The sequence below is a fragment of the Nuphar pumila genome, chromosome 10, assembly GCF_984573655.1.
Source record: "Nuphar pumila chromosome 10, dmNupPumi1.hap1.1, whole genome shotgun sequence".
In the NCBI taxonomy this organism is placed as follows: Eukaryota; Viridiplantae; Streptophyta; class Magnoliopsida; order Nymphaeales; family Nymphaeaceae; genus Nuphar; species Nuphar pumila.
In genome coordinates, this window is record NC_143258.1 from 75,778,559 (window position 1) to 75,805,675 (window position 27,117).

General features: G+C 38.0%; 1 protein-coding gene across 2 annotated transcripts in view; it reads left to right on the top strand.

The window, feature by feature from the left end:
* The first annotated feature begins 3,650 nt into the window (after window positions 1-3,650).
* LOC149826866 (protein ZINC INDUCED FACILITATOR-LIKE 1-like) overlaps window positions 3,651-27,117 on the top strand; it is a 208,531-nt gene continuing 185,064 nt past the window's right edge. The window contains exons 1-3 of one of the 2 annotated variants that reach the window (XM_090019009.1): window positions 3,651-3,962; window positions 11,482-11,676; window positions 21,528-21,568. In XM_090019009.1, the coding sequence (XP_089875135.1) occupies window positions 11,529-11,676; window positions 21,528-21,568 (189 nt within the window). In that variant the 5' untranslated portion in view covers window positions 3,651-3,962; window positions 11,482-11,528. Of the gene's footprint in view, window positions 3,963-9,280; window positions 9,350-11,481; window positions 11,677-21,527; window positions 21,569-27,117 lie in introns of those variants that run through there. The other variant, XM_090019010.1, reaches the window with a different exon arrangement.

Genomic DNA, 27,117 nt, shown 5'->3' on the forward strand with positions numbered 1-27,117 from the left:
TGCGAGTCTTCTATATATCTTCTCTATCTCCAACAGAAGTATAGCTCCATTGGTTTATGCTATTTAAAAGAGAGAGGATATCAGCTGATCAGTTTAGAGGCCTTACGCCGGTGGATGTCGTTCATTTTAAAAATAAAGGACACCCATCAAATAGAGTGGACTCATTGCATGTTGTTCATCTTCAACCATTCATCAAGTGCATGAACGATATCTGGAAAAGGGAAGGAAGGATCAGGTGCAATGGGATTGCACACTTTCAGTGTGCCGCTGTATTTGATCACCCACCATATCTCAAGAAGGTTTTGTATTTACTATGAATCATTTGTTTGTTTTTGTATGATGAGGAACCCTTTATGAATAGGTCAAAAAATAATTAAAAAATATTATATATCAATCAGAGAGCTGACATGTGTTAAATTTATTAAAATAATATTAACAAATTATTTTAAATATTGTTTATATTGATTAAAACATAACCGATTCCATTCGATTCAAAAGTCGATTTTTTGCCGGTATGATAAGTATCGATAATCGATCGATACACGACAACATTGGAGAAAACCCCAGGCGGGGCCCCACGATCATGCAGCAAAATCTAGGCTACTAGCTCCTTTGATCATTGGAAGGCATCTTTTTCGTTTTACTGTAGATGGCCTTTTTGCACCCAATGGGGGTGTGCTGGTACAGGACAAATGTCACATGGGTATGGGATGCAGTGAGTCCGGTGTGACACTTGTTGTCCGGTTGTCCAGCGCTATCAAATGCAGTACACACCGTGTGGGGTCAACTTTTTCTACCGTGTGGATTTGCGTCACGTCTCAAACACGCCTTTATGGATAGACAACAAATTTCAAGTACTGGCTCCCAAATATCATGCCCTTGTTAAATCTTATGATGCAAGTTGTTTTTTTATCAAATCTGACCTTAATGGATTCAGCATGGTAGGTTTAATAAGAATCAATCTTCAATCGTACTTTTTCAACAAAACAGAATTGAAAAGAATCATAAAATTTTGTGTTTGGTCGACCGTTGATTTTTTATTCGCCAAAAATTCCTGTACATAAATCATATTTGGTGATCTAAATGTCAATCTTTACTAAATGAATGATGTAGATCACATATGTGGAGTTCAATTTGATAAAAAAAAAACTTGATAAAAAAAAAAACTTGCATCAATGAAATATTGAGGGGTATCTAGGTGGGGATGAGTGGAAAGGATTTTCCTTGTGACTGCTTTTATGTTGTTTATTTTGTTTTTATAATATGAGCACATGTTTAGTTGTCAAACTATTGATGAAGGTTTTGTATTTACTATGGATCATTTATTTGTTATGTAGCAAACTCTCCACTATAGCTCCTCTAATGAATATAAGAAGGCATTTTTTTATTGTAGATGACTGTTTTTCACCCATTAGGTGTTTTCACAGTGAATGGAAGCTTCTTGCTACATGGGAAAGTTGGCTTTGAAAGCGAAAAACCTTTTTATTATCTATAAAAGTAAAAAGCTTTGAGATCACGTATTACAGGAAATTTCAGTTTTACTGGCGCAGCGTTTGTGCCCGTAGAACCCTTTACTGGAGCAACAATTGCACCAGTAAGTGTGTAAGTAAAAACCTAACCGGTAAAGCTTTTATTGGCGCAATTAATCGTCAATGAAAAACACTTTCACTGGCACCAGTAAAAGTCTTGCCCGTACATTTTTAGAATATGGGAAAGTTGATTCTCTTTAGTGGGAACCCTGATTCCTCTTCGTTTCACAAATTGGTTCTTTCCCTCTAGCTTCTTGTCATTTTCCACCCACTTTCTATAATTTTTGTATTAAAATTTTGATTTTGTTTGTAATAAGCTTATATGTTGGTTTTGTATCTTATATTTGTGTTTAGGTTATTTCTTAATTGTTTTTGCCCATGCATGATATTGTTTTCTCTGTGTTTTCTTTTCATTTTTCATGCATTTCATTTTTTGGTAATTATTGGTGTGTTTGCATCGTCAGACAAATGTCACACTGTGTTTGTCATTGTATGGGACACACTGAGTCTCGTGTGACCAGTGTTGTTCGGCGTTAGCAAAAGCAGTACATACCATGTGGGGACCACTTTATCTACTGTGTGAGTTTGTACCTCAATTCAAACAAGCATGGCCTTAGGGTATGTTTGATGGCTTGTCCAGGATTGGACGAACAAAAAAGATGGAACAGAATATTGGTTCGGTTAAATGTTTGTTGTTTGATGATGATATGCGGACAACTTGGACAGTCATGGATAATGGGGTGGATTACTCCATTTCAGATCGTATGACCCGATGTGTTCATCATTTTACATGTTTTAACAAGTTTATTATGGATTTTTGGCTAGGATATGAATCCAATTGCAAAACTATGTTTAAAATCATGAATTTTTGCTCCGATCTAGAATTGGATTCAAATGCCAAAACTTGTGTTTTAAATGCCGTGTATACCTCAAATATGAATTTTTGCCTATGAATACCACCAAAACATACAAAACGATGCATCAACAATTTAGCCAAAGAATCGTTGATCTCCGATACACTGATTAAGGCATTACATTTTGTTCTTTCCAGTAGTCGTAGACTGGATAAAACAACCCAAGATCAGAATTGGATTCACATTTTATTTTGTAACAAGCAAAAGGGTCTCACATGGGTCAAACCATTCAAACATCAACTTGGACTATCACATGTATACATTTAAACCAGTCATGCAGACACCAGAAATCAGCTAAAAAGGCAGCCTTTAAGCAGAAAAATACAGAGGATTACACCAGGCAGAAAAATACAAATCTAATCCTCCTCTGCACCCACTTTACTACTCACCAGTAGCCAATACACAGAGTAACAAGTTCTCTCAAAACCTACACTTTTGTATCAACTCAATTACTCAAGCAATGCACTCGGCTAGTTTTCTCAAAACCATTCAATAGAAAAAACAATTGGATTGGGAATATTCTAGCTCCAAGTTCATGTTCTAACTTCTAAGGTCTCTTGCACCTATCAATACCAAGTGTCATGCATGTAGAGCCCAGCATGACATTATACCTCATAATCACAAGCTTTGCGCTTAGAACACACGAAGAAAATTTCCGTCCCTCCATGCATTTGTGCCTCTCGAAAACTGGCTTATTAACTACATTCTTGAGACGTCCTTGCTCCAGTAACTTCTCACAGCTCCTCAATCCCAAGTTATAATAAACACAACCAACATGTGTGTACCCAATCATTGCTTGAATAAAACAACTCCATCGGTAAAATTTCATAATTTCCCAACGACCAAGAGTCTAAACCATACAATTACTGCACAAAAGAATGATCTAGTAAAATCACAATGTGCAACTTACACTAATCAGTCTGTCTAAGGCAATTATTTGATTTCAGAAGCACTTGCACATTGTTCTGTTTTATCCAAGCACAGTCAACCAGAGATTAGCATTACCCAAATTTCATCAAAAAAAACTAACTTTAGTTAAAGCATTAAATTTGAAAAGACATTGTCATGAACCGAAATGATTTTGTCCATAAATTTGAATTCAATATGGACCACAAGAAGGAAAAGAAGAAATTCATTTCACACTATTTCAAGAAAAGGCGAGCGACAATTGTCATTTCTCCCTCCCCAATCTGATTTAAGAAAACTTATCTGCTCCCCTACTGTAACTCTGTTGGGGAGGTTACGGGAAGAGGAGGACCTGCCAGGCGGTTATGGGGAGAGGGTCTCTCTCCCACAAAAATTGAAAGTAGAAGAGGGAAGGGGGAAACCTCTTCCCCGATTTTGAAAGGAGAAGGGGGGGGGGGGGGGGGGTTAACCCTTACCCTCACCCATGAGTATAAAAGCCATGGGTTCCCCTCTCCCTTCCCTTATCTCCCTCAGTAGAAGCACGACGGTAAGAGAGAGACTTAGAGAGAAGGAGAGGAGGAGAAGCAATGAAAGACACCACAGTCGGCCACAAGTAAGTGTGTTCCCTCTCTCTCTCATTTTTTTTTTCAAAGAAGGAGATGTTGGCAACCGTGAGGTTGCCGGCGAGTTGCAGAACACAGGGCCAGGGAGAACCCTATTCCTGTCGCTCACCTGGATAGTGAAAATAGAGGGGGTTTTCCCTCTGTTAATACTACCGACAACTGGCAGGTTGTCGGTGAGAAAAAAAAGAAGAAGAGAAAAACGGCAAGGGGGGCTGACCGCCTGTCGTCCACAGTGAGGAGTTATAGGAGGGTCCAGCCCTCTGCTCTCACTGTCGACAAGTGCCAACTAAAAAAAAACCACAGACCTCGAGACAGGCAAACTCGATCTGCACAAAAGGCAGATCGAGTCGGGCATGTCGCTCAGTCTGGGCATGACCCAAATCAAGTAATGACCATGGTGACTCATTGAGCCAAGCAGTAGAGGGAAAAAAAAGGATTGTTAACGTAAGAGACCGATTCGGGCCTATAAAAGAACATATCGGCTCGGTCTGAACAGACCGAGTCGGGTCTGAGTGGTGTAGCAGACTGACTCGGTCTGAATAGATCGAGTCAGGTCTGATAATTTTAGCAGACTGAATCAGTCTGAATAGATCGAGTCGAATCTGATTTCGTTCGATAAGACTGATTCGATCTGAACAGATCGAGTCAGGTCTGTTTGCTTGGCAGACCGGCTCGGTCTGGACAGACTAAGCTGGATCCATAGTTAGGGCACACCGACTCGGCCTAGGTAGACTAAGTCATGTTTGCTTTCGACAGACCGACTCGGTCGAGACCAAGTCGGACCCACGAAGTTTTTTAGAAATATATATATATATATATATATATATATATATATATATATATATATAAGTGGAGTTGATAGGTACATAGAGCGGAGCGGAAATCGAGATGGCGAGAACCTCTATTTTTTAGTACAAACCAGATCCAGGTTTGGATCCAAACTCAAATTGAATCGTGTGTACCTAAAGTGAATCCAAACTAAGTGGATTTAGCTGAGTTTAATCCAAATCCAAGACTTTCCAGCATGAATGACATACTTGTGATAAATCATCACAAAAAAAGTTTGGATCGGGTGTACCAGATCCAAGATCTAGTAAGAGTTGCAGTTGAAAAACCTAAGTGATCCGCTTTGAAATAAAAATAGATCTGGATCTGAAATTTAATGTGAATTAGATGTGGTGTAAAGACAACATGAATTATAAATATTATATGAAACTGGGGGGTGGTCGAAGAGTAAAAAGATCATTTTGCCCTTAATATGCCTGAATAATAAACAAAGCATAACTTAGTACCCCGAGGTTGGATGCAAGTGATTTTTGGATTCGTAGATTCTTTTCTTCAAGTAGGATTCATTAGCAAGGGATGGGATAACAAACTCTAAAAAATATAAAGTTAGAGTTTGACATTAAAGTTTAGGGGTATATTTATAATTTTTATAAAGACGAGACTTTATATAATGATATGAGAATATTTGTTTATTTGAGATCAAAACTTGTGAGAAGGCTAAGGTTATTCTTTAGAGTTGGAATTTAAGTGTTCCAAGTAAGTAAACATTTGCAAATTCTTTCTTAGTTGAATAAAATACATGATAGTTGGTTCAGGCATCTTTCAATATGATTCCATGTATTTTAAGTATGCTAGTTTTATTTATTTTGAATAGAACATTATTTAGCATGCTTAGGAATCCATAACTTTGATGTTCAGTATGATGCTTAAATATGATGATACATGTTGCATATTTCTTACTTTATGACATAATTTAAATTATGAATGTATCCTGTGTAGAGAAAATCATGACATTACCGCATGTAAAAGATTGATGTATGATGTTGAGAATTGAAGACTTTTAGGATTTTGGGATAGGATCTGTCTTGATAATATCATGTTTATGCCTTGAGAAGGGCATTGTAAGTGTCGTGATTTAATAAGTTGACTCTGTGGTGGGTCATTATCCTTAAATATATGACATGTGAATATGTGTTAAAAAAATAATTAGTAGACATACATTGATGATTGTATAATACACTAACTTTAAGAAATAAATATTGAAAGAATAATGTGCATATGATAACCACACGGAGCATAATAAGAAACTCTACTAGGTGGCATGGCTTAGGGCATTATTGAGGTGTGTACCTTGAGAATTTCTCAGGCGTTCTTAGGTAACCCTTAGGGGTTAAAACACTGCACACTAGACAAATATAGGATGTAGCACGAACCACAAAACCTTGAGAGCAGGTATAACTTCTCGATACCTTGAGGGAAGGTATAGCTCTTTGAGTGCCTTGGGAGTAGGTATAGTCACCCTAGCTCTTCGGCTAGCTATTGATGAGCTCTTTATGGCTCTCAGCTTACAATCGGCAAGCAGTTGCAGCACTTGTGTCTATAGTTTGAGATGATTTGAACTATGTTGTGAGTGGTTCATATGTTTGGCCAACGTCGTAGACTCTGAGTTGTCTACATGGGTTGCTACGCCCGAGGAGGCTATATCCAAAATAGCTGATTAGAGTAGAGTATGAGAATGAGTATGATGATAGAGATATAGTAAAAAAATGATGAAAAGTCATAAATAACATGTGTGTATAATTAGCAAACTAAACTAAGACTAAAAACTTAAAGCTCACTACAGTTGTAACGATCGTATTTAATTTATAAATGAAAACTTATTGGGTTGTAGACTCACCCCCTCTCATAGTTGCAACTGCAAGTTTAAGAATTGCTACCAACCGCAGAAACTAGTCAATGACTTTGACTCTGCCACCAGACTTCATCACATTCGAAGTATTGTTTACTTTTATTTTTCTGCTTATGCAATTGGATATTTGTACTTGGATGGTAATGTTTATTGTAAATAGTTGTATGAACCTTTAATTAATTGTTAAAAAAGAAAAAAATTCTGGTGTGGTTTTAAGATTATTGTGGTAATTTTCCTCTAAAAACTAATGTTCATGAACCCGAGCTTGAGAGGGCTCGGTTTGGGTCGTTATACCTACACACAAGAGTGCATCATTTAGAAGTGAGTGTCCAATCACCTAGAAGCTCATTAGCAATAAAATTACACTTCCTTTGAGCCATAAATATTCAAAAGTATCAAATCTTGTATGTGCACTAGAAAGCCTACAAAGTGCATAAAAAGACTGTCATCATAGTTTTCTACCCAGAACTAGTGCCACAATGGGGCCAACAGTCATGCTTCTTAACATGGAATACAGATTATCCATCCATCACAATCTTAAAATTAGTCTACCTAAACGTGGAATAGGTTTCATTCCACATATTGCCATCCTAAAAAAATGACGAAGGCAAAACTACTATCCAAAATGACCATACCAATAATGATTGAGATATACGAGATGCAAACTAACAAACAGTTTGCGATAAATAACACATCAGGAAACTTGGTACTCATGCATCTCAGTGAGCTCCCGCAGGGTGAGCGCGTGGCCCATCTTGGCCATCGATCGAGCCAGCTCGGTGATGATAATGTAGCCATTCTCTTCCTGTTTGAAGGCCCTGAAGAGGTGGAGCAGCTCATCGGAGGCTTCGAGCCCTAATTACCAGAGGAAGGCCGCCAGCTGAAGCTGGGCCAAGCTGCCATCCAAGTCAATGTCAAACCTGGCGAAAATCTCTCCACCTTCGTTGGCCGCCCCCTCCGCCAGCCTTGCCTTCCCTCCTTCGCTGGCAGTTGCACAGGAAAGAGAGAGAGAGAGAGTCGGGCGAGAGAGAGAGGGGCGTGCTTGTCAAGGCGACCTCGTTCCTCGTTCCTGTTCTTTTTGTAACAGGGGGGTGTGAAACAAAAAATCACATATGTATATGGATGCGATGGACGGCATTTCTCATGTCTGCTGCATCCAATGCTTGTTAAAAATGCATAATTTCGAGGCTTTTTGTCGCGCAGAACACGCCATCAAACATACCTTTATATGGATCAATTATTTATTAGACAACAACATTTCAAGTACTAGCTCCTTCGCCTGTTAGGGAGCCATCCTGTTTCGCGCCATCAGACAACAACATTTCAGGTACTAGTTCTTTCACCTATTAGGGAGCCATCCTTTTTATTGCCGTCAAACTTACCTTTACATGGATCAATTATTTGTTAGACAACAACATTTAAAGTACTAGTTCCTTCGCCTAATAGGGAGCCAACCTTTTTCGTTATATCATACAAGTCAGTGTTGTCGTCGGTATCAGAATCAACATAGTATCGTTTGGCCAACAGGTGAATCGACCGATACCTATTCTCAAGTGAATTGTTCTGAATGTGCCAAAAAATAATCAATTAGAATGTTAAAAATGTTTAAAAATCAATTTTAAGCTACTTTTATATTTATTAAAAAAATAGCAGATTAATCATATCAATTTTCTGGCCATATCGATTCAGGCACCTATACCGACAATATTGATACAAATATACATACGTAGGGAAAATGAAACGTGAGATGTTTGGTAAATTAAGTACAATCAACATTGCATCGCTTAAGCCACGTGGACTTAGCTGACTTAATGTCATGAAATGTTTACTTTATAGGGTGGTTAAAAAATTGGGTATACGAAATTTATGGTTTCCATGTAAACTTGGTTACTTTAATTAATTTGGAATTGAGATTAAAAACGATTCATTCATTGGTAGCAAATGGTTATCAATTAAGCAGAGCAATAATAGTATTTAAGAAATAGAAAGATTATTGGTGCTCTTGATATTACAATAACCAACTAACAGGGTCTGCTACCTATCCAACCCAATGTTTTCAGTCTGTGGGTATCGGCAAAAATTCGATAAGCTGCAAGCTTGAATAGGCTATTTTTTAATAAATATAAATAAATACTAAAACTAATTTTTAAATATTATTTTAAAATTATTTAATGATTTTAATACGTGTTACGTTATGATTGACACGTAATAATTTTTTATCATTTTTGGGCCATACAAAACGATTCGGTTGAGTATCGTATTAACCGATACAGCTCAATCGATGGCCAAACAATTCAGGGGCGATACCCATAATGACAACATTGATCCAACCTTCATAATGATAGTAAAACCAAACGGTGTGAACTGCACCGGTTAAGAAGTGATCGTAAAAAAGGATAGAATATAGTCATATAATATTTGTTTATTAATAGGGAAATGAGCTGTCGGTAGAGCCATTATGATAGGTATTTTAGTCATTTAAATATTTATGTTTCAATTTTCTTTTTTCCGCCGTCAACATTCATCACCCCAACCCAACGCGAGGGGTTCGACGTCGCCGCCTCATGGCTATAAATCGACGGGACGATGCCTTCATGCCGACGATCCCGCCCGTTCTTCTGTATTTGTTGCTCGTCCGCGATCGTCCTTCTCCCCGTTCGATACCAATCAACCCGGATTACGGTGCGTTCGTATCCGCTACGCATGTGTTTACTGTCTCACGATGGAAAATTCCCGTAGAATATGTGAAGATTTCATCGAGTAGCGCTTTTTTTTTTCGATAGGCACGTAGACGACGCATTCTTCCCGTAGGAATTGTGTACCGGAAGAAACGGCACGAATCGTGTTTCATTCTGCGTCTTTGAGAGAAAAAAAATCGTTTTGTTTTTTACTTGAAGACTTTGTCGTAACAACTACAAGAGGCGTTTTTAGCGGGGAGAAATTTAATCATGGAACGATTTGGAGTGAACTTGCTCGTAAGCATCGTCTCTGCGAAGAATGTGCTTGTCTAGAATTTAGTTGCTTGTTTGAGTTCGATTCGAGAACTCAATCTTGATTCTAAGCTTTGAAGTTTATGCGGGAGAGAATTTTGTGTCTTAGTTGTTCAAAATGAATGCTGAGGTTGTTGGAGAGGTTTCTTGTGAGATTCATGGATATTTTGGACGGGAAATTTAAGTGTGTGTTTTTCGTGTTTTTGATGGATCTATTGCTTCGTTTTTTGGATTTAGGTTTTGGAAGCAACACTGAAGTTTATAAGATTGATTTAGGGAGCGGAAAAGAAGGATTCGCTTTAGTTCCATAAGTTTAACGTTCTTTAGGTTCTTCTTCTTGATGCCTTTAGTTTCATAAGTTCAGCCTTCTTTGGCTTCTTCTTCCTATTCTTCTTTTTAGAATTGTTGAAGTTCATCACGGATGAAACTATCTTCTGGATTCGTATTATAATTCTACTTTTGTTGAGGAAGATGCATAACTCAAAGCACAACTTCGTTTTTCTAATTTGCTGGATCTCTAAGCCTTTTGTTTCACCATTAAGTTCACTTTGAATTTGATCGAATCTCCCTTCATTTTGTAGTTATCTTTCGGATTATGAAGCAACACATATATGTTAGAGATTTACCTGAAAAAGTTTATTCATTTTGTAAACATAAGCCCGTTTCAAGTTTGTAGACTCTCAGCCTTATTCCATAATTTCAATCCTCAGTTGCATTAAGTAACTCCTAAAGCAGTGATCCCGAGATTTTGGTTAAACTGTCATTTCATTTCACTAAATCAATTGATCCTGATGTATCTTTGCTTCATTTGCTATCTTAGCTTTATGCTTTGTAATAGGCTGATAATTGAAGATTTCTGAGCTGCAAGAGTAGCTTCATTCATGAATCAGATGTTTCACAGAGTAGTATTAGTTTATTATTAGTTGAGTCTGTTGATGCCACACAATGATCCCCTGAAAAGAATTAAGGGCTTAAGTTGATTGATTATTTTCTACAACTGATCGATCATCAGCTTCATCGAATGGTTTTCACATTCTGGTTCCCTGAGAAAGATTATCAAAAGAGCTTTTAGCGATCTTGAACCTAAATATTTGCTTTAGTTATTGTTTTGGTGGACCCGAGGTTCTTTTAGTAATTTTCTGGTTTCGGATTTTGTAAAACACAAATTTAATATATATTTAGATGTTTATGTTATTTAGCTTCATTTTATCGTGTCTTTCAAATGTTTTTTTTCCAAATATTAAAAAGAATTAAGTATTTCTGAAATTTTATGGCACAAAATCTGCTGGTCTAGTAACTTGCTATTGTACATTATATTGAATTTATATTTCATGGTATTATTTCTTTTTATTCTTTTGATTTTTACTTCATTTTGTAGCCAACCCTTCTCTAAATCTTTATGTTTTTCTTTCTACAGAGCCTGGTATTTAGAAGTTTATCTGAGAAAGAATCAACCAGGATTTTGTCCTGTTTACTTTAATTTTATTGAAGTGGAAGGGTGCTTTATTGTCGTTCTTTAGGTTTTGTTGATATTTTCAAATCACATAGTCAAATGGAGTTACAACCGGCAGCTAAATAAAACTGAAATGGTTCCAAGAGTTATTTGTAAGTATTGGATTGGGGTGCCTGACTGTAAGTTCTTGAGATGCATTAGTCTGTGTATGCACATTAACCAAAGCGGTATTTGAGATCAAAGATTTCGTAATCTATACCATTTTTTTTGGTGCATTAAAATTTCCCTTCCAAAGTTGTTGGAGATACTATTATTATTATTGTTATTATTGACTGTTGAATTACCAATTGCACCTTTTGGTAAACTTTCAGGGGGCTTCGAATTGGGAGAATTTGATTGAGTAGCTGAATTCTGAAGAATGGCGCAAAAAAGAGAACCACTGTTAAAGAAAGAAGCTGTGTACTATGAAAATTGTCCTGGATGTAAGCTGGACAAAAAGAAGGAATTTCAAGTGGGTGTGCCTCTGAAAGAAATTCTGTTCGTGGGCATTGTCGTACTTAGCAACTGTTAGCCCTACTCTGTTCTCTATTTTGTTAAGTTTACTGGATATTGGTTAGTCCTACTCTGTTGTCTATTTAGCTAAGTTTATTGGATGTGGGTCTAGAATTTTTCTCTTTCTTGATGCTACATTGATATGGACGGTTCATGGAGATTTGAATTTCTTTGTGTAACAGCTCCTTTATGAATGAGAAGTGGAGGAACAGCAACAATGATAACGATGTTAGCTTTCATTGATCTTGTCTTTTGATGCTGTTCTATGCCAGTATTTAAAGAACAAATAAAAACCTTGTGTTGAAAAAACAGCAATTTAGATGAACAGAATAGATATAGGTCTTATTCCTACACAATCATAAGCAATGCACAGTCTGTTCGATGTGATTCATCATATTTTCAGTCTGAATGACGTTGCAGTTTAGTAGATGTGCATTTGTCATTAGTTGCTGAATTTATTTACATTAAGAGCTAAAATTGCCAGAAAAAACTTGTTTATATTATTCTTACATGCAATTTTTTTCTAGTTTCACTTCCTGCTTAAAGGGTCCTACGCAAATTCATTTTTGTGCAGTAAATTTGACAAAACTGTTTGGTTGATACAATGTTTCATTGTGTTATTTACTCACCAAACAGGGATGTGTATTCATAAGCAAGAAAATGACAGTTTGATCTTTAAGTAAATTGGTACAGCTTTTGGGAGCAGTCTTTGCTGTAGTGATCGAGTCTTAATCTGTGATGTAAATGTCTTTCCACATCTGGAACATAAACAATCATACAACAGCCAGTCAGAACAAACTGAATAAACCTGTATGAGATGAATTAAGAACTAAAACATGCACTTCTTTAACAGGCTGAAGGACAAGTCATCTCCAAGGTTTAAACTTGCTGTTTACTGGTCATATACATAACGATAGAACAAATATTGCGATATATTGCAATTATCATGATGCTTATTATTTTAAAGCACAAGGTGGCACTGGGTGCCTAGGCATCACCTGGAGACCCACAAAAAACATAATTATTTAAGTCAGTGTTGTAAGTGTCATACTATCACGGGCTAAATTTCATATGCCCATGCAACATTAGGAAACCTTGACCCAACCAATCTTTTAGCGAGTTTCAAAAGCGAATGCAGCGGATCTTTCGAAACAACAAGTGCGCAGGCAATATTGCATGCAAACACACAATTACTAGGAGGCAACAATCACACAGAGCAGAGAGAGAGGAGAAAATAGAGGGGGGGAGAGGAACGTTCAATAACAATCAATTCATTGAACACGGGAAATATACAATAGTGTCGAGCACCACAATCTCATTAAGAAAAATGCAAATTACAGGTATGTAAAGCTGCACAAACATTACAAGGCCGAAAGGCCTGTGTGAGCCACGCAGGGCTTTTGGTAGGCTTAGTACAAGGCAAAAACTGCGCAAAAAGTTTGGGCCTAACATTCTCCCCCACCTAAGCTGTCGACATCTTCGACGACAGAGCCCATGCTTCATACTCGTCCACTGCTGAGAGAAACTGGTGGACGTTCTTCGCTTTCTCCCAACTGGCTTCTTCTTATGGCAATCATTTTTACTTGACAAGATACTCTTTGATCTATCCTTGACAATTGCACGGATCATCCATGATGTACTCTACTTCTTTGGCGTCAGTTGTGCGGAGAGGTGTTGGCGCTCGTGTCGGTTGGTTGCGGTTGTTGTCTTCTTCATCGGCATGAAATGACTTTAGGTTACTAACGCGGAAGACTGGATGTGTTTGAAAGTGTGGAGTTCAAAGTCGAAGACCTAGTATTGGTCAAGTTGTACCCGAAGAGAACCAGGATCTTTCGGGGCCTCATCTGTAAATACGAACGCCCCTTTTCCTATCATCAAGCGTGTAGGCAAAAGCGGATCTTTCGAAGCAACAAGTACGCATGCAGTATTACCTGCAAATGCACAATTACAAGAAAGCAACAATCACACATAGCATAGAGAGAGTAGAGAGAGAATAGAGGGGGGGAGAGAAACGTTCAATAATAATCAATTCATTGAGCGCAGGAAATATACAATAGTGTCATGCACCACAATCTCATTAAGGAAAATGCAAATTACAGGTATGTAAAGTTGTACAAACATTACAAGGCCGAAAGGCCCTTGTGAGCCACACAGGGCTTTCGGTAGGCTTAGTAAAAGGCAAAAACTGTGCAAAAAGTTTGGGCCTAAGAGTACTATACGGTATGATATGTGTAACGCCCCAAAATCCCGAACTTGTAAATTTTAGAAAATTTTAAAAATTTAACCATCAATCGTTTTTTAGAGTTAAAAATGATAGCTCAGCGGAAACAATACTTGAAAAGAACAAGTCGGCGAACCTTGGGCGAATTACAGGTAAAATTTTCATCCAATAATTTGGGTCCCCAAATGTCTTAGATTTGGGTTGGCATTTTTTCCATATATCCATTCAAAATCATGAAGATTCAAAAGAAGGTTTTAGATAAAAAGAATTTATAAAGTCATTATACAAAATTATAAAATGTGCTTAGGAGGGAACAATAGAGAGATTGAATTCTTGATATCATTGCGCCATCGCCTGCAGCATCTGTCTCTTCATCACTTGTATCCCATAAAACGGGTCAAACTCATAAAAGCCTGGTGTGTACATCAACATTAGACGTCAGAACAAGACTAACATATGCATTAACATATTTTACAACATTCAGTTTGAACAGAAGCAAAGTGAATATCATAATCTTGTTTCAATAGTTAACGACCTGTGGGTACTCACAGGACAAAACGTAGAAACAACTGAGACCATTCGGGAGTTTATTATTCTATGTATTTTGAAACCCCGGATGACTAGTTGAATTTGCTCTAAAGGGGACAGTATAATGACTGTGAGAGAATTACCTAGAGGCCACTTGTAAACGGGGGATGCATCTGAACTTCTACAGAAGTTATGAGATCTATCATTTAGGATAATAATTGGTAGCCTAGTCTCTTAATTCAGATGACTGGGAACACTGAGCCATTGTCATTCGCGGATCATAATTATTAACAACATTGTCCATCGGAGTTTGTACCTCCTATCTTCTCTCTTGACAGAATCAAAGGATGAATGGGTGTATCGGGTCTTCTTTTATCCAACAACCCATTCAATATGCTTTGGTCTTTTAAACCAAATTGAGCATTTTGCCTATGAAGGCGATCATGAATGTTTACATGATTTTCCTATAATATGGTGCATTATCGCACGAGGTTTGTCCTAAACCTCAAAACCATTCTTCGATGTATGAGCATGTTTGATAGTACTACAACGATGAAAATGATTTTGGTTTCTCAGAAAGAAGACCAATCACCATACTAGAAAACATGATTTCCTGTGCCTTAGGCTGGGGGCATATTCGGGTCATTCTGAAAGCATAAAGGAAAGACCTGATGTACGTACGAGCGAAGTCTACGTAGTCGAAGTCTTTGCGTTATATTGGTTCAAAGAGAAGACTCAGTTGCAAATGCCTAAGTCATGCCAATCTCAACTTATTTTAAAGTTCGAACCAGGTCGGAAAGGTGTTCGACGAATACTCTAATGCTTGGGAATTATCTGATAAGCACATACGCGACAACCTTGATGCGTGCGAGCATGGGAGCCTTATTTTATTCGTAGAATAAGCGGCGCATGTGAACGCTGAATAGTATGAATGTGAGAACGTAAAACACTTGTTTTATTTTTTGAGACATCGGCGCATGCAAGCTTGAAATCTTGCATGAAGATTCTTTTGAAATTGAGTTATAGTAGGGATACGGAAAGTTGTGTCTTTAAATACATATTGTCATAATTTAAAGTAGGAGTACACAAAACTACGTACTTTAAATAAATGCACGATAATTGAAATTATAGCAAGAGTACGCAAAACTATGTACTCTATAATAATTATGTGTATCAGAGTTGCCAGTTGAGGAAGCGGGAGCAGGAAGCGCTACGGGAAGCGGGAGCGGGAAGAGAGGCACTTTCAAAAATGTAGGAAGCGGGGAAGCGTGGGACCACTTAGAAGAAAATTATGAACCATCTCGAAAGCGACCTAGGAAGCGAACCGGAAGCGAGGGGGAAGCGAAAAAAATGAAAAAAAATGGGGGAAGCGAGGGGGAAGCGTGCTTCCCATAAAAGGGAAGTGCGCTTCCCAAAAAAGAGGGACGCTTCCCCACGCATTTCGGAAGCGTGACGTTTCGCGCTTCCGAAGCGCATATCGGGAAAGAGCGCTTCCCCATTACCCTAGGCGCTTCCGGTAACTCTGATGTATATATAGGTTACATATATATTAAAGTAGAAGCCTATGCACATACCAGCACAATAGCAAAGTAAATAATGTAGAGCAGGACCTGGTGTGTGAAACCACACATCGAGCTAAGTAAATTGCATAAACAAGGCCCGGTGTATGAAACCATACATCTGTTAGAAAGTGACTTGGAATACGTTGGGTTCAATAATGAACCCATACTTATGCACGTGGAGTGCAAATATACCCATTAAAGGGAAACAACATAAGCACATAATGTGCTAACACATAAAACCCATAAAAAGGGGAAAATATGACATAAAGTCATAAGTTGCATATCATTGAAGAATAATGGAGAAGGGGTAAAAACCCCATTACAATGGAGCATAAGCTCCCTCAAGTATATCAAAAAACAAAGGGGGAGACCCCTATTTATAACACAAGAAAGGAGCCACGTGACCGTTGGGGGGCTCCCCAACGACTCTTTGGGGAGCCACCCTAGGTTGCGCAAACCACGAAAAAGGAAAAAATAAAAAATAAAATAAAAGATAAAATTACAAACATATTCCAAATGGAATATGCGTAAAACTGGAAATGTCTAAACTACCCCTATGCCTATAAATAGAGAAATATATATTTATATATATAATTAGGATAATACATATGCATATATACCATATATGAATATGTATTATACTTTATATATATAAAATATATATAATATTACAAATGTTGAATGATACATTTTAACAACATCGAGCTAAGTAAATTGCATAAGCAGAAGCCTGTGCACATAACAACACTATGATAAAATTAAATAACATAATATAAATGAGACAAGAATACGCAAAATTGCATCCTTGAGTTAAAAGTGTACGTATATATATCAGAAAAGTTCTGTCGTCATCATTGTCTGCAACTTTTCCCTATCTCGAAGATGGTCTGAATCTCTAACGATTTTGAGCATAGGTTTTTAATTTGCTCGTGTCTCGGTGTGCATGTCAGAGGGACAGAGTCTCATCCATTGAGCCGATATGGTGCACTCAAAAGATTTTATCGTGTTGCATAAAGAACGATGTTAAAACTCTTATATTAGTTGATGAGGCGACGATCGTGTCGCAGGGCTCGAACGCGAACCTAGTTCAGGCCGACCGGACTCAGCCGAGCAGACGAGGCATAAAAAGAGTTTGTTAGGTTCGATAACGAACCGAGTTGACTAGGTTTGACCGAGCTGGGCTCAGTACCAAAAATGGAACAGGCTGAGTTTAGCCTTTGCCGAACTCAGCTTGGTTGAGCCAAGTAAGAGGCAGCCTGAGGCTAAGGGTGAATGAGCTGGGCTCGGTGCTAGTCGGGCTCAGCTCGGTTGTGCCTGACTAGGCCTGCCAAGGGTGTAAGACATGATAAAGTTGGCTCGATTTTGAAAACATGGAAAAAGAAGAGGGGTGGAGCAGGGCCGAAGTTCCCTGCTCGCCTCTGGCGATGCGATAGAGGACAGTACCCGAGCCTGGCTCGGGTTCGAGATGACCGGACACCACCATTGGGGTGGCTGGAAAAAAATCCTAAAATAAAAAGGAGGGGAGGGTCCCACCCTCTCCTCCCCCAGCGTCAGTGGCCAGCAACGGCAGCTTGCTGCTGCCGTTGCAGTGGCTGCCATGGTCAACCACCAGAAAGCTGAGGGAGAGACGATAGAGGTAGGAGGGTGGCGCCCTCCTGCCAAAAACAGAGACACGAGAGAGAGAGAGAGAGAGAGAGAGAGAGAGAGAGAGAGAGAGAGAGAGAGAGAGAGAGAGAGAGAGAGAGAGAGAGAGAGCTCACCTAAGGAGGCAGTCCGGCAAGGGCTCCAGCGTGGCTCGCTGGGAGTTGAGCAGGGCAGGGCAGTCAAGGAGCTTCGACTGGGGAGTGGTGCAATGGGGTGCGATAGGGGTGACCTCGTTTGGGGTTGCCTCTGGTGGGGGCACCACCAGCGGTGGTGGTCTCGCCGAGACACGAAGAAGGGTGGCGGCACACGCAGTAGAGAGTCGAGAGGGGTGAGAGTTCAGAGAGAGAGAGAGAGGGAGAGAGATACGGGGTGGGGAAGAGGGGATGCAGAGGGAGCGAGAGTCGGAGAGAGGGGGGTTCAAACTAAAAAGGAAAACTCCCCTAGGTGGTTTAAATAGGGGAGAAGAGAGGGGATGTCGACATCCCTGTTTAGATCCGGGTTGGATCCAACATGGATCCGACCCAAATGATTTGGGTAAGGGAGTGGATTGGGTTGGGTCCATTTGGGCCCAACTCAATCCAAATATATGTATATATATATATATATAAATTATTAATATTGTTTTTGGATTGGGTTGGATCCAACTCAATCTTTATTACTTATATCTATATATATAGTATATGAGTGTGGGTTTGGATTTGAATCTCAGAGATCCAAATTCTCACAAAACCTTATTTTAAGGTAGATTGTAAGGGATTAAGATTGGATTGGATCCAAATCAAGTCTTAGTGCACTTAGGTTGTGTTCTTTGTTGGGTTGGGTCCGAATTGACCCAAACCCCTAGTTATCTCATGTGAGACCCAATTTGGGCCTCGATTGGATCCCCCTTCGAGATCCAGATTCCGATGGTGTTGCCTAAGCAGTGAAACCTTACAAACATCCAAAAGTTCATCGATCCAATCATGGTCAATGAGTTTCTCATAAAAGTATTTCTGAAAAACATAGAAAATTCATGGACTTTATAATACGTATCATTACTTTGGGCCTAATCGATATGATGTGTATCATACGATTCATACCTGTATCAGGTGTATCGTACGATACGCCCCGATAGAGATACACCATTAGTGCATTTTATGTTGCACTCAGTTCATTTTTTTTTTAAATATATAAGAAGACTCCTTAAGGTGAGTTTGTGTTCACTCCTAAAGAACTTGAAAGTGATTTAGGGCTTGATTTCTTGCAAGAAGAAGTCTTCAGTTTTGTTTGAACTTAAAAAAATTTGGTTATGTAAAATTTTTAAGTATTGAGAAACACTTTGGGATTTTTTTTTTGTTTATGTAAACATGCACGGTTATGGATCTTATGACTTATTAGCTTAGTGTTGTTTATTATTTCACAATTTACATTTTTCTTATGAGATATGTATGTCATTCATAGCAGCTCATGGAAACATAAATGTTTCATATGTGATTTTATGGTTGTATTTTGTGCAATTCATCATTGTTTCATGTGCTGTGATTTTTTTTAGATTTTTTGGTAATTTTTGTTGGATTTTTTAGAAAAAATTTATTTAAAAATTTATGATACGATACGATACAATACGGTGTTACCTTGGGCAAATATGGGTAACGATACGATACTTACAACCTTAATTTAAGTAAAATATAAAAACCATAAAGATGAGAAAGAAATTGAAAAAATTTAATGTCTCAAAATACATAACCAAAACATGATTATATTGTTTTAAAACTTATAAAGAAATAAATATAGAATACCAACCTTGGTGCACACCCTAGGCACCTAAGCGCTCCTAGGCAGTAGGCTTAAACTTGTCTTGACTATGTGGCTTAGGCAGCATTTTAACTACTAGACTGTGATGAGAAAGTTGTGTCAAGAAGTTATAGAATTCAAATCTCAAGATGTAGGTTGAGCTTGCCAATATTCACAGAAATTCTGGCATCTATTTCGTTCACGTCTTTCTTATAATTAGTGCATCGAAAATTTGAACATTTTATGCAACCAGCATGATGCATTTGCTGAAAATTCGATCTACTGATGATTATGTGGAAGTGGAACAAGAGCTTGTGTAAGCTGTTTTTTACCCTGAAGATAAAAAAAGAATGGGGCAACTCTTGATTACTAGTTTGAATCAAGTCGTGGCCTTAGCACATTCACTGTTATAGGTCAAATTGAGATTTAGGTGCACAAGAGTCCTTGTATTTTCTAATCTTTCAGAACTAAGATGCTTATCTGTGGAGTTTTACTGCCTGACACACTTGCAGTCTGTCATAGTTTTATGCATATGTTGGATTATTAAGGTTGGATTACTGTTATCCTCTAACCATCATTTATTTGCAGTCTGCTAATCCCTTTGACTGATTCGTGACAATTGACTCGCTCAGAGCCCTTACTCCTCTACCAATCATAAAATAGCTCTACTTTGTTAACTCATAACAATAGAGGCTTTGTAGAAAAGCACTTGTCATTTGTTGGTTATTAGGGGCATCCCGAAAATGTCTAGGTCGAAATATGGCTTTCAAATAAGTTTCGAATTAATCAATGCTGCCAAGGAGAGTGGCGATGCTATACACAAAAAGGAAGAGTCAAAAGAAGAGGCTTTATGCTTAAATCCATGAAATTCTTATTCCCGCATGATCCATTCTGATTCGAAATGTGAAAGAAACCTCTTCTATCTTCTAACTTCTAATTAATGGTGAAGCGGATATGGTAATCATATCTCATTTAATAGAAAAAACGTGAACAATGATTGGATTGATGATCAAATAGAATCTTGGGTTGCAAACAGTGATTTGATTGATGATGAAGAAAGAGAATTCATAGTTCAGTTCTTCACCTTAACGACAAAAAAAAGGATTGATCAAATTCTATAGTCTGACTCATAGTAATCATTTATAAAAGAATGACTCTGGTTATCAAATGATTGAACAACCGGGATCCATTTACTTACTTTGTCCACGAAGAAGGAAGTTATAAGTAATGCAACTATGAATCTCATGGAGAGTTTGATCTTGGCTCAGGTTGAATACTGGTGGCATGCTTAACACATGCAAGTCGGACGAGAAGTGGTGTTTCCAGTGGCGGCATCTACCGCCTTCACAAATATCGTACCTCGAGGACAAGTAACCCACAAAATGAATAAAGTCAAAAACTTTTGTTTGTCCATCCATCACAAATGATTGTGCACCTCTAATAGTTGAACCTTATCAGGGTCTTCTTTTTCCTCTACTGTAATGGTAGTGCTCAAACTATGAGGGGTCTTTGAAGCCCCGGAAGGAGGCCGTCTTCGCCTTCCACCTAAGCTGTGCAGGAAAGGCCCAAAGCCAATCCCAGGGAACAGTAGTTCAGATAGAATTGAACTTTTGATTTATCCAGGCACTTGGGATCCTATGGATGAAAACATGATCTCTATAGACCCTATTGAATGTCATTATTGGGGTTTCTCGTACAATATCCACAACCCCTCTCAATTTTTAATTCAATGCACAAATCAACCGGTTCTGTTAGGATAGCTATATGCTGTGTAGTATCAACTATTTCTACAGAAGGTGGTGAGATGATATCCTACATGTCTAGGTCCTCTGACACGGTTTTGCTTAGTTGCTTTTGGTGATTCTTGAAGTTCTGATTAGTTTCTCTTTTCCCTTGTATATTATTTTTATACAGGTCTCTATTTCTTGAGAAGCACTTAAAATTTAGAACTTTATTTTTTATGTGTTTTATATAAATCTCAGCTATTTCTTAGTTGCAGTGATTCTGTAAACTTTTAAAACAAGCAGTTCTAGTAACATTTTCTAGATCTGCTTATGAGAATATGAATGTGGCAATTTTGCATCTTGTCCTCTCTCTATGATTTTTCTGACTTTTTTTTCTTATACTTCTCTTTCAGCCCTGCCAATATCCTCGATGTTTCCTTTCCTATTCTTCATGGTATGTAACTTAGATTAGCATGAAGACCTCAATTATGTTTGTTACGAGTTTTTTGTTAGAACATTTTAAACCTAGAATTCAGACAAAAAGTGCTGATTCAAATTGTTACTTCTATACCTATCTCTTAGTATGTTAAAGTTGATCATTACTATAATATTTTATGCAAAATTACAAATCTTTATTGTTTTCCTTTTTCTGTTCTTCCAAGTGTTTATATTAGCATTCTTCAGGATTTTAAATTCTAGACTGCAGCCAAAATGTTGGGTTTTCTCATTTGCCTGAAGGCAGAATTGTTGACAACTAATTATTTCTGCATTTACTATATGTGCTCTGATGACATGCCAGATGTATACATTTAAGAGATGCGCCCCCAGTTATTAGAATAAGTTGTCGTTCCTGGTGCCCTTTCATTGATAAACTTTGTACTCTGCCATTTGAAGAGCCTTTTCAGGCTAAAGATTTGTCACATAAGCAGAGAATTGCACAAGGAGAATGCAATAATAATGGGGTCAGACCAAATCTGGATTTAGAATCCTTATCAGGCTTAGGTCTGTCCTATCTTTTTTCCCCAATTAACTGGTGTAGTCTGGTTTATGTATAATTGGTCATGGATTAACCTGATCTTATTAAAAAAAACCATTTCTGACAAAGTCTGTGTAAAAATATTTTGTATTAGTCAGATTTCCAGCCCAATTCAGTTCTCGCTTTGGTTGGCATCTGTCACATAGGTGCGGGTGCGGATACGGGTGCGGTGATGCAGTACTTTAAAAAAAGTTGGGTGTGGAGAGGGTATATATATAAATTTTAACCGAACCCAAGCAGGCCTGGGTTCAGCCCTTGCACCAACGAGGGGAGGAGGAGAAGAAAGAAGAAGAAAGAGAGGAGGAAAAAGAAGAGGAGAGAGAGAGAGAGGTACCTGTGGTCGTTGTCGTCGTTAATGTCATCGGAAGAGGAGGGGAAGAATCGAGGAGTAGTCAGGGAGGAGGAGGAGGAGGAGGGGGGGCGGTCATATCCTAATACCCTCCACCCCCCACCCAACACACACACACTTTTATTTTTTTATTTTTTATTTTGGACCAAAATGGACTTGGTCAAAATTGACTGAGTCCATTTTAGACAAACATAATCTTGAATGTGGGTTGAACGCACCCAGATTTGTTTGAACGCACCCGCATTGATGAGACGCAGTTGCGGCAGCCTCTAAGCCGAGTCCGTGTGACATAGGTTGGCATCCTTCCAAGAAGAACCAATAAACATTTTTAGACTTGCTTGCAAAGCTTTGTCTGGTAAAGTTTGGTAACACCAGAGGGTCCTGAAAGGCCTTCTACAGAATGATTTCTTCAGAAGAGTGTCATTGAGGAGTTCAACCAGTACAAAAAAGTTAGGGAATAACCTGCCCACTGGGTTGCGTAATCTTGTGTACCTTTTAACCTGACTTAATGGAGGGTGGGCCATAATCCCCAGCATTCCTTATCCAAGCAAAGGGGAAACCTGAAAAGGGAAATTGGATGAGTTCACCACAGTGAGTGTATGCTTCGTGCATTGTTTGTGTAAATAATTTGTGCATGATTTATTGGTCTGATATATTACCACTTTCATTGATGACAATTTGGTTTTCTTCTCTTTGTTTTAATATGTATTCTGTTGTATTTCCTCTCAGTAGGTGTTAATAAAGTCCCAAAGATATTTTACTTACACAGTTTTTATTCATTTTGACCACCACATCAGTTTGAAGTCTTCACAAATTTTAAGGGCCACATAAGAAGCCATTGATGATTGATGGGATCTAAGAGGGTGTCTGTAATGAGATACGTAGAGATGCAAAAGGGTTCAATAAAGAACCAAATAACACAAGCACTTAATGTGCAAATTACACAAACCCACTATGGGTGAAAGCCAAAAGGGCAAAAAAATATTATTCAAGAGAGAAAAGAGGAGAAAACTCCTTACAAAAGAGAGGGGGAAAGATCCCTATTTATACAAAAAGAATGGGCTCAAAAGGGGGGCCATTGGGGCTCCCCTAATAGATGTTGGGGACCCCAACGCCTATTTAGGTGGGGCCCCCAATGGATCCCAAAAGGTAAAAAAGAAAAATAAAAAAATAAAAGTAAAAAATACAAAAAAGAGAAAAACTAAAAATACATAAAACTAAAAAGTATAGTGAAAAGATCAAAATAACCCTATCGAGTATTTTGGTATATATATATATATATTAACACCCCTCAAACTTTACGAAGAGAAAATCGAAAGTTTGTTAAGGAGAAACAGAAAGCGAGGAGTTGGAAGCGCTTTGGTGAAGAAGTTGGTCAACTGATAGTCTGATGTGACATAAGGCAAGGAAGTCGTCCCTCTTAGATATTCATCTCGAACATAGTGACAATTCATTTCAATATGCTTGGTGTGCTCGTGAAATGTATGATTGCTTGCAATGTAGATCACACTTTTATTGTCACAATACGTCTTTAAAGGAGTTGAGATGACGACCCCCATATCGCAAAGAAGACTTCTAAGTCATACGATATCTATGGTTGTAGTGGCCATGGTATGATATTTAGCTTCAGTTGACGACAAGGATACTTTTTGTTGTTTTTTGCACCTCCAAGAAATAAGTGAATCCCCTAAGAAAATACAAAATCTAGTAGTTGAGATTCGATCATTGGGATTACTTTCTCAATCTGCATCAGTATAAGCAGTCAAATTAAAAGAAGGCGAAGATAAGAAAATCCCTTTTGAGATAGTATTCTTGATATATCGCACAATTCTCATGACAACTGCCATATGAACTGTTGTAGAAGCATGCTGAAACTGACTTACTGAATGAATGACATGAGCAATATCTGGTCAGGTGATAGACAAGTAATTGATCCAATTAATTGTCGATAAGGAGTAGGATCATCAAGTAGAACACTATCATCAAATCTTAATTTGACATTTATAACTTCAGGAGTTCATACTTTCTTATCATCTAAAATCTCTGACTTAGCATAAATGTCTACTGCCAGCTTCATTTGAGATAGAATATATACTCGCTATAAATAAGTCACCTCAATACCTAAAAAATGTCAGAAAACCCAGGTCAAACATATCAAAAGTTTTCTTTAACATAGATTTAATGGCATTTACTCCCTCTTTGTCATTTCCTGTGATGATCATATCATCAACATAAAGTAGCAGAATTACAATAGAATCACATGTTTTCTTAACAAAGAGAGCAGTGTCAGTATAACATGAAACAAAACTGCAATGTCCCTCAAAAATTCAACCTTTTTAAAACTTTTTCAAACCCCAAATTTTGAGAAAAAATTAAAACATTTTATTTACATAAAGAATTCATATGGTTCTCGAAAGTAATATGCCAACAGGTTCATCTATGGTCACATTCTAATCGTTCCAAATACTAAACAACCCACCTGAGTGCAAGCGCGAGTGTATATTAGTCTCCCAGTATCAGATCCAGTACAGAATCATCCATAGACACAACTTGATTGAGACTATTATTCTAGGCTTCTCACATGTAAAAAAGGAAATGCTAAAGACAAAACGTATCAAGATTTAAGATGATTGAGGAGTTACGCAAAGATTTAAAGTTCTAAATTATATGCAAGAACATAACAGGAATGAAATGACAAAATTTAAAAATGTTCTTATTCCAAAATATTACACTTCTTTAAATGTAAGGATTCAGACAAAAAGTAAAATTTACACAAGTATTTAACCAACTCAAACTTTTGCCTGATCCTTCCAGGAATCGTACTAGGTAAGAGTGGAGCCTTCAGCTACGCAGCAACTCGCACTTCGCTTCAATCCTCTACGAGGTTATTTGTAAATATTGTAGGGCATCAACCATATGCCCCATAGGAAACCAAAACTAAACTTAAAGAATGCAATTCATGTAACGACCCCAACTCGTACCTTTGAAAAATGCGGAATTTTTTTTTTCTAAGAGTTGCGGAAAACTTCTCAGAGACCTGGGGTCCCTACAGTTCCAATTTCAGTTGGATAACCACACACTACAAACCAACTTACATTTATCATTCATAACCAACCAACTGAATTCTTTAATTAATGAATCAATAAGAGTCATATTCAATGTCAAAAATGAAATAACAACTTGCAGTAAATAAGAACTAAAAGAAAATAACAATAGAGCCTCTCTGTCCGTAAGTGAAGTCGTCTGAAACAAATGTGGCCCTCGTATCCCCTCAGAAGCGAGTCGATTTCACTGATCACCTGTGTCTGGGAAAAACCAATAAAATGAGAGGGTCAGAAATCCGAAGAATTCTGCGTACAGGTTTCCCTAATGAATCAAATAAGAAAAAGAACATAAATAAGATCCATGTAATATTTTGAGGGATACAGTTATAATCAATTTATAAGACAATTAACCATTCATGCAGAATTGAACATAAGGGAACACGAAGTAATTAACATTGATCACAACTTAATCAATAAGGAAATTAAATGCAACAGAGATCAATATCCTCCAATGATCAACATATAATAACCAAGTGAACAGGTAAACATGCATGAACTAATGCATAGCAAGAATATGTATGATTTATGTGCGATGCATGAACCCTTATTATCTTTCATTTAAGCTCCCTCTCTTTCCATATCCATGTCCTATTAAATGCACACAATCTTTAAATTCCTCTTTTTAATTTACCATTGCCCGCAGATACACCAAACGGGTACAATCCCCGAGGTCAAGTAGGGTTCCCGGGGTAGCTTCACACACAATTTGTATTTTATTACCGGGTTCCACACTTAGCCCTCGATCGATATCAGGAAACATCACCATCCATCGGAACCTTGGAAAACAGCATCCAAAGTCGGGGACACCATGGAAAACAGCATCCACTAACGCCACTTTATTGGTATACCAAACAACAACAGCTGCGTCAAAACACACCACCCCCAGAAATAGTGGCGGGCTCTCCCTAAAACCGTGTCCAGGAGAAGAACCTCAATATCGGGTTCAGAGGTAACAACGCACACGGAGTTTTTGTATCATCACGGTTTTTCCCAAACTGCAACATCCAAGATTCCCACGCCAAAGCAGGGACATCAAGGAGAAAGTGAATTACACTGTTCTTTATTTTCTTTTATCTGGTTATTAATTCATCTCTTTTACATTTGCAAATTTACATGCAGAATTAATAACATAAGCTTGCATATCAGCATGCTAAGCTTTTCACGGGACCACAGCCCGTGACAACATATAACAGTGCGGTAAAACAATAATATCACATTTGATTTGTTGTAATGCATCAAAATCACTAAACAGAGAACGACTGGTTCTCGAGGCTCACCCAGCCCCTGATGATCCCATTTGATCCTTATTGCATTCATAAGCAGAAATCCTCAATCACATGCCACTATGCATTCTTTCCCCATGCTTTCCAATGCGCATTCATGTATCCAAATTATGCATGAAACCATAATTCCATAAGCATAAATTCACGCACCCACATTAAATGCAAGCTTTTTTTCTCAATACAGGTATTCATGTCATACATGATTTCATTTTATGCATCTATTCATGTCAT